Source organism: Dreissena polymorpha, chromosome 12, assembly GCF_020536995.1.
Source record: "Dreissena polymorpha isolate Duluth1 chromosome 12, UMN_Dpol_1.0, whole genome shotgun sequence".
NCBI lineage: Eukaryota > Metazoa > Mollusca > Bivalvia > Myida > Dreissenidae > Dreissena > Dreissena polymorpha.
In genome coordinates, this window is record NC_068366.1 from 23425819 (window position 1) to 23438199 (window position 12381).

Consider the following 12381-nt stretch of genomic DNA (forward strand, 5'->3'; position numbering starts at 1 on the left):
TTAAAACTGCCTAATGTTTACTAGTGTCAAAAATGTATTATAATAATTAATCAAAATTGCCTGGCAGACAAGTGTCGGTAGTTTTTAAGCGTCAGCACACCTATTTATATTGGATGAAAACATATGCATTAGATAACAACAATATAATAATTAAAAATTGTGTTTAAAAAAATATCTTTAACCGAAACAAATCGTACTATCTCAGCCTTGTAACTGAGATTTAAAAAAATACTTAATAATATAATTTTGACAAACATTTTAAAAGTTCTTCTCTTATCTATTCGATATTTTTATTAATAAACAATTCCGCCGAATAAACTACACAATTTCGGGCATTAATGTTCACAATTTGAATAAATACCATGATGCTTGATGATATGATTACTAGTCACACAAAAAAAACCAAAACAAAACAATTAAAAATAAAAAAACAACAAGATTACCATCCACAAGCCCGACATAGCCGCAAGTCCGTAATTGCGTATCCTAATAATATGTTCATGTTTAAGTACGATTTCAAAATGTTTCCGATGTTGGTTTTTATGTAAATATCATAATTACAGCGGAAACGATGACAATAAAAACACCCTTTGATATGAATACCCTTTCTTTCAAAGTAAAGCTGTGTAAAAACAAACGTTCCGGAATGTTCCTAAAACACGTACTTAAACATCGCCATATCCGAAAATTAGCATTGTCTCGGTGATAGGGTTAAAATGTCATCGATGTATTAAACTGGCGCAACACACCCTTAATTAGCGCATATATTATATGAAATACATTGTAGTTGTCGTTTGCCAATTAAAAATGTTTAGTTTTCACCATAATATAAAATGCGACCATTGCGTATTAAAAACAAAAACATTGATGAAACATAATGCTAATAGGAAGACTAACCACGTGCAGCCCTCTCCGCATCCTGTTAATGTGTTAAGTCGATTCAAAATGAACTTCGTTGTTGTTTGAATCTCTTTCACATCAGCCACACACTGAATTCCCAAAAACATATGTCAAATAATTAAGTTAACTTTTGTAATATCCCGCATGATTTAATTCCTACTTGTTGGCATACATACATGGTGCTACATCTTGAATAAGTTCCTTTAATGACATTTGTTGCATTACCGAAAACATACTGGTAAAACAAAATAATTTAAATACAAACGCAAACATTTAAGAAAGCTTAATTTATAACATCGATATTGAAAGATGGAGCAACATAATTCATTATATAAAAAAGTTCAACTCAGTATGTGTTAATACAATTATTAGTCTAAACTGAGAGTCCATTTCTTCGTCAAACAGCAATGCAATGAAAACAGTGTACCTGTAGGTATTCTAACATTCTAAAAATAGAAAACACGTAAACCCATTCTTACAGGTCGGATGATGCAACACATTTACAGAAGTGATAAATTGAAAAATAATAACATCTCTCTTGACTTTTCAATAAATTGTCATATTTACATAACATCTGATCTTCGTTTAAAAAAAATATTACCATAACAAACGTATTGCAATTGCCGTACATAAACTTTATATTTTCCATTTGCTTCCATGTTATCAAGTCGACTCTTAATCGTTTTTTGCGATACCGAATTCGTACTTCAATGTTTTCATACCACACAACTTATTTAATATCTTCATACTATGTTTTGAGTGTATTATAAGATCATTTAAAAAAATGATTATGTAGTTTTTACTAGTTGCCATGTTTACCGTATCTTGGGAAACCGAAAGTGTCATTTACAGATTTTCCAACTTTCGATTTTGAAAATTAGACATGGAACCTCAGGTAAAGCCTTTTAAAGCTATTAACATACTCTGTACAATACGTTTTATAAGCAATAATATTGCATAATAAATTACAATCGCTGTGGATTCTACCTATTTTAAGTAATGTATTCGTGTTTTATACATTAGGTTTTCATCAACATAAAGGATATCCAGAAGTGTAACAATAACATTGTTAAAAGACTAAAGTCTCTAAACGATTGTACGAAATCAACATGTCAACAATGGTAAATTTCAATTTTACAATTTGAAATAAATGTTTTAATGAAAGAACATAGCGTAAACTGTATGTGAAAATATGTAAATATGAAAACATATGGATGCATCATCACAATGGTAAATTTCAATTTTACTATTTGAAATAAATGTTTTAATGACAGAACATAGTGTAAACTGTATGTGAAAATATGTAAATATGAAAACATACGGATGCATCATCACAATGGTAAATTTCAATTTTACTATTTGAAATAAATGTTTTAATGACAGAACATAGTGTAAACTGTATGTGAAAATATGTAAATATGAAAACATATGGATGCATCATTAATGAAACATAAACCAATTTCTAGTCTTCCGGAGATGTAAGAATCGTGTTACCACTTAATTTCAGCCCATTGGATATTGCAAGAATAGCCAAAGGTAAGTTATATTTAAAATACTTATTTTTAAATACAGAATATAGACTTTGCCATCTTAAGACATGCGTTAAATTGAAGCATAATATTTGATTCCAATGAAATAGTGAATCTTTTGAATTAATTCGACATAGCTAATTTTAGTAAACCCTGACCTAGATTTTGAGCGTTATCTTTGCAGCGGTACTATAGATTAGGCATATTTTTGCTGATTTATGATGGTTGATAATTTAGAGGTTTTAAACTTGAGTGTATTGTTACGTTTACTCTATCTGTTTAAGTGGGTTACAATTGAACATGTAGAAAACATAAAGTGAAACATTAGTACTGTCATTTGTTCAATTTATGGCGTTATCCGACTTTATCCGATTCATTCTCATTTTTCATATATTTAAAAGAAAGCCCACAGAAAGGTTAATGAAATTTAATAAGCCTGAATATTCCACACGAACTAAGAATAACATTAATGCAGCGCCGATAAATCATATAGAGGGCTTTTATAGACATAAGCGTGCTTAGCCGATCTGACAGTAGTACAGTGTTTGTTTTATTAGAAAATGTGACGTGGTTCATTTCTGAAATTGATTTAATAAATAAGCGACAAAGCAATATGAACTTTGATTGAATATTTATAAGTGATATTTTATTTTACAAAAAAAGCATGGCATGGTATTAAAAATTTATACGGCAATAGTCTTGACAAAATACAGTTTTTGATCTAGAACAATTGTATAATTAATACACCGTTGACAAATATTACGTTATTAGGATTTTACATGAGTTACCAAATAATTTAATGCACATTCGTGAAGTTAAATAAAAAATCAAATGTTTTAACGGTTATTAATCATTTTTTAAATATAATACCAATAATATATACATATAGTCAAATGATCTTTTACTTGATTTAATTGAGATGTTGCGGACTTGGAAACTAGAATGGAAACACTCACAGCACACACAGATGACACAAATGAATCAGATATTGCACGCCGATTTGATGATATTAAGTCACAACTAGACGATATACAAAGACTGCTGCATTTTCCAGACGCCAACCATGAATCTAAAAATGGTATGCATATGCAAAAATAGTCGGCGTTGGGCATTTAACATTTCAATAAATGCCTGAAATAAAGTGTATTATCATCTTCTATTTAACATATGAAGATTGTTTATTTTGAAGAGATTTAAGGAATTAAGCAAATTGTAACCGCGAGTGACTTTGTGTGTGCTTATACGTGCTTTACCAGAAAGACATGCTTCGTAAAAAGTTAACTTTAATTATATATACAGAAGTCTTATATTCATGTGTTTTAAAACATATTTCTTTTTATTTTACATTTTACCAAAAAAAGTTTCGTCGGTTATAGTTGTATAATTTTAGTCACTCGGATTATCAGGCAACATAAAAAGTATTACATTCCTGGCAGAGAAGACACTTGGCGAGCAGTGGCAGATAAATCACAAGAAAGAGGTAATAATCCCATTTTAGATCCGCATTGTCCATGACTTTGACAAGTAATGCATGTTCAATTCCTGTGAATCCGTTGACATGTTAATATGAATTTTATTGTCATACATATTCGTGTCAGCATTACCAAACACTGTCCGCTCACGATTCATCACTATGGTACTGTGTTTGGACATCTCCGAGAGTATGTCGAGCAACAATGGATGGGGCCAGACCTTGGAGTTTGTTAATGATTTCCTAACCGGTAAGTCATGCGTTTTTGAAAATACTAAATGCACTCTTAAAAATAATCACAATACAAACATCTGCTTAAAATATCTTCCGATTGGTACAAAAGTGCAAGGGCTGACCGGCTCCTTTTGCGTTGGGTTTGATGTGCCCTCTTCATACTCGCAGACTTAGTGAGGTCCGATATGTCTTTGTTCGTTATCAAATTTTTAATCTACACTTACTAAGATTATTGTATTCGATATGTAACGTTTTTCAATAATTAACCCATTTCTCTGTGAATGTAATACAATTTTATAGAACTAAAAGAACTGAAAACAAACGACGAAAGATTGTTAGATGAATACATTGCTGTGACAACATTCGGGCACGAAACAAAGTTACAGACGGCACTGACGAATAATTATGACGAAATTAGAGAGACCATACGTATGTTAATTCGAACAACACATTACATTTTAGATAAATTAAAGTTGTTAACACTGGGTCAATAAGTAAACAACAACGCAAATGTTGATATAAATCGACAATTTATCGAAATTCAATAATTTGTTAGAGAGAACAACTTTAAACGGCAAAATAGCCAATACCATTTACAAATTGTATATTCGGCATTTTACTTTATTACATGAAATACATAGTTTGTTCATCTACGCACTTTTTTCATAAACATATCTCTAGAGAATTTTTTTTACCAAGCATCAAGGTATGTGTTCATGTGGTGAACATGGACTGATATATTGTAAGACTATATCTCTACGTGAATTTCGATATGACTGTATAATTTCTTATGTGTATTTATATCATTTGCAGAGGGACTTATATTAGGCGGACCGAGTCCGCTTTATGGCGGCTTGTTAATAAGCATGGCAACAGCACATATTGCTAAAAGAAGATACGGTACTTTATACGTTCATATAATTAAACGATTTGAAAATTGGGGAATAGGCATCTTTATTAATGACTTTTTTATTTAACCTTTAACTTTTCCGGGGTCTTAGTCGGTATACAACGAACTCTCAATGTTTCAGATTAAGATATAGTAAACTACAACTTAAGTATTATAATTGACATTAGCCTTTTTAAGCGCAGTGTGTGAAATCAAACATTCGGAAGTAGCTATACAATGATATATTTGGCATCCATGTTACCGAAATATGTTTTATAACTAATATCAATTACTCTGATGATAATACATTTTTCCATTATTCTTTTTTTTAAGTATGTAATTATATAACAAATATGTTCCCCTAGTTCCAAATATAAACGGCTTAAATTTATCTCCGAGAATAATTGTAATCACTGATGGCTGTCCAACGGACACAATGCTGCATGCTGGGCCTGACATTCAGGACGAAAGTAAAGTGGAACAGGTACTGGGATGCTAGACTTGTTAAACTGTTGTTGGTTCGAATATTGACATTTAATAATTGATGACCAAACCTATATTTTAGTATTTTCATGACTTTACTAATGACGAGTGACTAATAATGCGTAAGGAAAATGAGTTAGTATCGATCTCCTTTTAACATATCTACTGAAATGTGAAGTGTCTTCTGGTAAAATGTCGAAGCACGCCTCTCCTTTCAACATATCTACTGAAATGTGAAGTGTCTTCTGGTAAAATGTCGAAGCACGCCTCTCCTTTCAACATATCTACTGAAATGTGAAGTGTCTTATGGTATAATGTCGAAGCACGCCTCTCCTTTCAACATATTTACTGATATGTGAAGTGTTTTATGGTATAATGTCGAAGCACGACATTTTGCAGACCGAGTCTCACCTAGCAGAAGCTGTTGAAGAAATTGATAAACGAGACTTTGAATTGTTTTTCATCGGCGTTGGGAAATGCAGAAAAGTATGTCGAGTTTCAATCAACAAGTTTCCAAATACGTTTTAAAGATCAATTTAAAATTCAAACGTATACTCTTCTAAAATAATTGTATATCATCGCTTAACTTCAAAGCCATTCAAATTGAATGATACTTGGCATTGGTGTTAATCTTGTATTAAATAATTGCCATGTTTATTTTTCATCTGTTGTAAATCATGTAGGATCAATACATGTGGGATGATCGTTTCGGTATTTATCGATGAATATTTTATCACATTAAGCACATGTTCAATATTACCATTTTTTCTGATGAAGACGTTCATACAAAACATGTCGACGCTTTGCCAGTCTAAGATTTACTCGTACAAAGATGGAAGGAGGCTTGCTCGCTTTGGGTTCTTTGAGGTATTACTTCTTAAATCGTTGATTATATATTCAATGACAATCGAAAACGATTTCAGCTGTCGTGTATTGATGACTTTGTTATACATGTATCTTTATTTAATACAATACACGTATTGTATCATAAAGTATATAGCAGTAAAATGATTCGTTAATTAAAGTTTTTGATAACATGAGCTCTGGAAAAAAAATCTAATATTATTTTTACAGTCACAGTTGGCTACACATGGACTTGCTTTGACTTTTTCGTTAACAAACAGGCTCTCCGTTTGGGATGAGGTATAACTGGTTTCTTGAAGTGTTTTAATTGTTAGATCATCTTGCAATGCATTCTGTGCTAAAGGTACAGATGATAGAGAGATGACATATTTGAGTGCTGCAGTACACTATGAAAAACAAATCACCTTGCTGACACATTGCTTATGTAGACGTTTTCTAATACAACCAAATATTTCTTCATTATTAAATCTCGCCTTTAACTGTAAATACCGTATCACATATCGTAACCAGGACGATATAAAATTCATTCGTGCTGACACGAAGAGACGTTGCGAAAGGCAGTACGGGCCATTATGTCAAGAGAGTAATGACGCTAGTCTGCTGTCACTTGGAACCCGGGTACGCAGGGGACTAGCTTGGAACGATGGAAACTTTGACCTTAATGGGCCTGGTACTGTCACCGGACATTTTGGTATACATTCACTTCTACCGTTTCGTTTCACCTATATTATATACTAGTATCTTGAAATAATTGTGCATCGGGAAATTGAACGACGCTATAAATTCAATGTCATTATATACTGATGTAACTTGTTTGTGTGTAGCTTTCGCGGTAATTATTAAGTACACAAGAAAGCAAATGATAGAAGAGAATTTCAAAAAATGAGTCATGATTGTATTTACTATTTAGTCTTTGTTCTTTTGTAAAATATATGTAAACGCATTGTAACACCTGTAGCATAAAGTAATTAGCATGGATAGTGGATAAACCGCGTAAATATGTAATGCATTATGTTTGACTGGATAGTTTGTGTCCTATTTATTTAGTATAATAATCCGTGAAAACGACTGAACTATAGAAATGTGTTGAATGGTGTGTACGTAAACTCTTTAAATTTTTAATTATTGATATAATTGGTAATACACAAACCACTGCCATAATATGTTTAGATGGGAAACTATTGGTCACATGGGATTTGAATGACCACACAAGCAGCTACAGGTACACCAGGGAATGTTGTGAAGTGCAAGCAGTGGATGAACCAAGAGTGCTAAATCCTGCTGAGAGAATGGAGACGGGTTGTAAAGTAAAACCAGGTACACTACAATGTTTCGAATATAATGTAATTGTACGCCTCAGTTTTGGAAACCCTAAATTGATGTATAAATGAATTGAAGTATGGCGAGACTTATTTTCCTTACATAAGTAATTGCACTAATCAATGTTGTGTAAGTTTACTTATAATTACTATAAATATTGATGTGAACCGTTTTTAAACAGATTTTAGGAATCGCGAAAAGAACGACCAATGGTTGCGTTAAATTAAATGTTAAATGTCGTGTTGTACTAGGTGGAGATTGCGTATCACGGGAAATAGGTAACTCAAACAGAGGAGTTGTTCTGAGAGTGGAAACACCACATGCAACGGTATGTGTTTATGTACTGACATGAAAACGAAACTATATACCATTAAAATGTCGCATACTCGTATATATTTACTACGTATTACGGGCACGTGTTTTTCTTATGTCATGTACACTGTTATTATTCTAGTTTTCTAGTAGGCTTACAGTATATTAATTATTGAACGAACACATATGAATTCATTTCTAAGTTTATGCTTAAGTTTTGCTTTTTATGAGCATGTGTACAGCAGTCTGCAAAATAGCTTTCATCATTAAGCTACAACGACATGAGTATAATGATGTCTTCTCAGAATACTTAAGAAAAAGTTTATATTGCCGGTAAATTGATTCGTCATCAGTTTAAATTATCATATCCATATAAGTGTATGACGTTAAGTACAATTCTGAGGCAATGCGTCGCGTATTATGAACTTTTCGAATCATATGCATGCCCGTATGGTATTGCTAAAGTATGCTGTTTTGGGCGAATATCATCGATAACGTTCGAGCGATTACCTGTACATTCAATTCTTTTTCATTAATACAGAATAAATATTAAAACCGCTAGCTATTGTATATTTCATTTAATATAGGTGCACAAAAAGTTATAATAACACAATATTACATTGTACACGAGTGTGTGTTTTAGAATAGTTTAATTTATTTTACGGTTAATAAATCTTCAAAGTATGTGCTGATTCCTATCTTTTTACTTTGTCCTATAATGCTTTAAATCACTGTCATTGTTACCGCACGCAGCTTGTATTCTTGCCCTTTTCGCGTGTTTGTTTTTTTCTATGTTTCAGATTTGTTTACATGTAATAGTATTTTCAACGTTGCTTCTGCCGCGGATTTAGATAATATACCACGATACAACCAACATACTATTACGACGTCAAAATAAAGATGAAAACGTTCTAGCATGACATTTCTTTAGATGGACAAAATCAGATGTATTTTTTTATAAATATTTTGAATAAAAACAAGAATAAGGAAAAATGATTTAACACAGAAAGAAACATTGCAAGTGAACTGCAATTAATTCCATAATTTAAAATTAAATTACAACATGGTTCCGTTAAAATTAAATGATTTGTGGGTTGTATGGAAAGCGAAAATGAGCATATATAATGAAATGTCATTTTTAACTGCCCTATGTTCAATATTCGGTGAAAAGCGCCAATGGTCTACTTCTACTTTTTAGCAAGTTATTAGCCTTTTAATCTCATACGAAATTTAGTCTTATATGTTTAGAAAGGAATATATTTTGAAATTTTGTACTTTATTACCCTGTATATTCTTATTAAGTTTTCAATACTATCAATTGTATTTTCATACAAATTTATTGTATTTAATTTAAAAATGATAAGTTTAAAACGAGTGTATTTACTCCAAACGTATTACTTTTATATTCAGATCAGGTGGGATAACGGGCATATAGGGAAATATTGTTATGGTGTGGACACCAAAATTGAAATCGAGCTTGAGCAAATGAGGTATTTTTCTTCATTCTCATCCCTTTGCACTATTATATATATCAGACATTGTATTGAACATATGTAGTTCTCTTTCTCCGTTAAACGTGTCTAGCATAAATTAAATCGTTATTCTAAAGACGCTTGTCGTATTTCACTTAAATATTTAAAAATATATTATTCTTAAGCGAGGTATAGACGAAATTAACAAATAAAACCGAAGACAAAGTTCAAATAACAAAATTACAATACCACATAATAAAGATTTTTGAAAAACAACAGCCAACAGACATCGAGTGTCTTAAATAACTGTCATCGAGATTACGGAGTATAAAATGTATATTTCAGCACCCCAGAAGGAGTATAATGACGGTACTGGTTCGATTGACATCAAATTAAAAAAACACAAGACATTCTGGATTGTCCAGACTGCGCCATTATTTACAATGGCTTACCTTTGTTACCAATTGCATGGGAATGTGATCATACGTGTTCTTTAAGCAATGCAAAGAACATGGAAGAATTCTATGATATGAAAATGTCGTATTTCGTTTTGAAAAAGTTTTTTTATTGAATCAATTGTCTCATGCACGTGTTGTTCTGATGAAACATGGATTTTTTTATGAACCACAATAAATGGACTTTGTTTGTAATCAATCATTTATTATCTTTCAGTATATTATATAGCTATATAGCTGTTATTCTTATTATATACACGCTTCGGGCAATCTTAAATAGTGAATACACTGGACGTTTTTCTAATTGGCGTTTACATTTGCTTCATAAATAATACTAATTGTTTTGATCTGTAAATGTTGACAGCAATCTTGAAGTTTAAATGTAGTGTGTCTGACAAGAACTAGATGGTGTTGTTCTGTGTCTTCAGTGGGTTAGGCTTAGCTGAGAAAATCATCGGAGTACGACACAAAAGGCATTTTTATTTAAATACCTTATGCGCCATACGTGTGATCATTGTAAATGTTGTTTTATTTAATAATTGTGAATGTAGTGATGTTGGTGGAATTGTATGGTCTTTTTTGGGAAAGTGTTTACTTGCCTTAAATACAAGACTTGTTAATGATGAAAAAAATTTCTCCGGGGTTTCAATATAACTTTTTAATTTGTACTTTATAAACTGTAAACATGGAGCCTAAAGAGGTGAGTTGTTTTGATTTTCCACAAATATGCTTTACTTAGAGATTTTTCTCCAAAAAAGCGCCATGCTTTTCGACCAAACACACAGTATGTATGGTAAATTTGTAAATATAGATTATTCTTTAGAATCCGTCCCGAAATCGTTTTCCTAGTTCTATCCTTAATAAAAAATATTGTTAGCATTTCGCAATGTTATCGAAATTCTTACTCGTTACAGTCGCATCTTTTATCCATGTTGTCATAATTCAATATTTAACATTACCAGCGACATCAGATCTTCTGTTTTGTCGCAAATCGTTTTTGAACGGACACAATTCATCAAAATCTTATACAGATACCTAAGTAGTATTGGGATACATAAGTTGTATTCGTAATCAACATATCTCTCTTTCATGTGAATTACTGGGGGGGAGGGTCTCGAGTTATATTGACATGTAGCAAGAAATTGCGACTACTAAGTTTTCTCATGCATTCTGATACTATCATTTATGGTGACACCATTATTATAACCGTATTTACTCTAAGTTTTCGGACATTCTAAGTTTTCGTAAACCCCCTTATTTGGCAAAAATATATATTTTTCGTGACTCTTAATTTTCGGACAAGTAATGCGCGTTTTCGTCTATCATTAATGACTCTAAATTTTTGGAATATATATTTTACAGTGCTATTTTATCAGATGTTGGCACTGTATTCGCGTATCGTGTGAGTGATACTTTGATAATGGGGCTTTACACACGGATTAAGGCAATAAAAACATGGGGGACGCATGCCTGAGTGCAATGGACCATGCCACTTGCGTAATTTGGTAATCTTCCTATTAAGGAAGCAGTATGTTTAACTTTTTGTTTTTTACTTTTTGTTCTGTATCATTTCAGGCAAGAGTAAGCAAAGCTTTGAAGTTGTTTATACTTTAAAGTAGAAACACTATTGCGCATTGATTTATTTCCTTTTATTGTAATATAATTATAATTTTCAAACATTTAATATGTGTTTCATTATTTTCGGACGCCTGATTTAAAAAAAATATTTTCCGTATCTTAATCTGAAAACTTATTACGGTACTGCAGGACTTATTTCTTGATGGTTTGATATTTAATTCATTTTTTTCTTACTTTAATACTGATTAACTAGACATGAAATAAATGTAAGCACTTTGTATCAGGGGTAGGGCAGTCAAAAGAAAAGTCAATTAAATTTTCAGGATTTCACCAATTCGATTCCGTTATGCTTACATAATCTCGCTAACTCCCCTGGTTTTGGGGTATTATATGTTACATAACTATATACACTTGGAGACATTTCTAACGCATCACCTAATCATATCAATATATCTCCCTTATTTTTGAACGGCTTGTGTTGAAATTTGGACCAAGATTAATTCAACACATATCTGATAATTCCTAAAAATTTCATTGAAATTGAAAACCAACAAAATATAAAACTTAACAAATTAAAAACGTATCTTCAAAAGTCAAATTCGCAAACTCGTACAACATTAAATAATAACAATGTGAAAAGTAAAACGCATAAACTTACACGACTTAATAACTGACCGGCTTGCAAAATGCCGATTGAGCCGTTTCGCTCCTGAATATTCATACGAGCCATATTGTTTTTCTTAAACTTATGTTATGTTTTTCTTGTGTATAAACTTGCCTAGAATTATGAAATTGAAATTAAATTGGAATAACATTTATATCGCCTTTTACTACACTTGGTGATTTTTCCAATGCAACTCTTTTAAAACATACA

At 31.7% G+C, this 12381-nt stretch overlaps 1 protein-coding gene across 2 annotated transcripts; it reads left to right on the forward strand.

The window, feature by feature from the left end:
• Positions 1–1724: 1724 nt before the first annotated feature.
• Positions 1725–10808, forward strand: LOC127854026 (uncharacterized). Of its 2 annotated transcripts, XM_052388935.1 has the most exons (17): positions 1729–1795; positions 1924–2021; positions 2408–2436; positions 3349–3507; positions 3820–3909; positions 4028–4150; positions 4435–4563; positions 4948–5034; positions 5389–5507; positions 5906–5992; positions 6284–6373; positions 6581–6649; positions 6881–7061; positions 7541–7687; positions 7942–8018; positions 9413–9492; positions 9820–10808. In XM_052388935.1, the coding sequence occupies exons 1-17, from the start codon at positions 1784–1786 to the stop codon at positions 9836–9838; spliced, it is 1596 nt and encodes a 531-aa protein (XP_052244895.1). In that variant the 5' UTR covers positions 1729–1783; the 3' UTR covers positions 9839–10808. The 2 variants fall into 2 exon arrangements, with proteins under 2 accessions (XP_052244896.1, XP_052244895.1); XM_052388936.1 differs by lacking the exon at positions 4435–4563 and having other exon boundaries at positions 1725–1795.
• The last annotated feature ends 1573 nt before the right edge of the window (positions 10809–12381 follow it).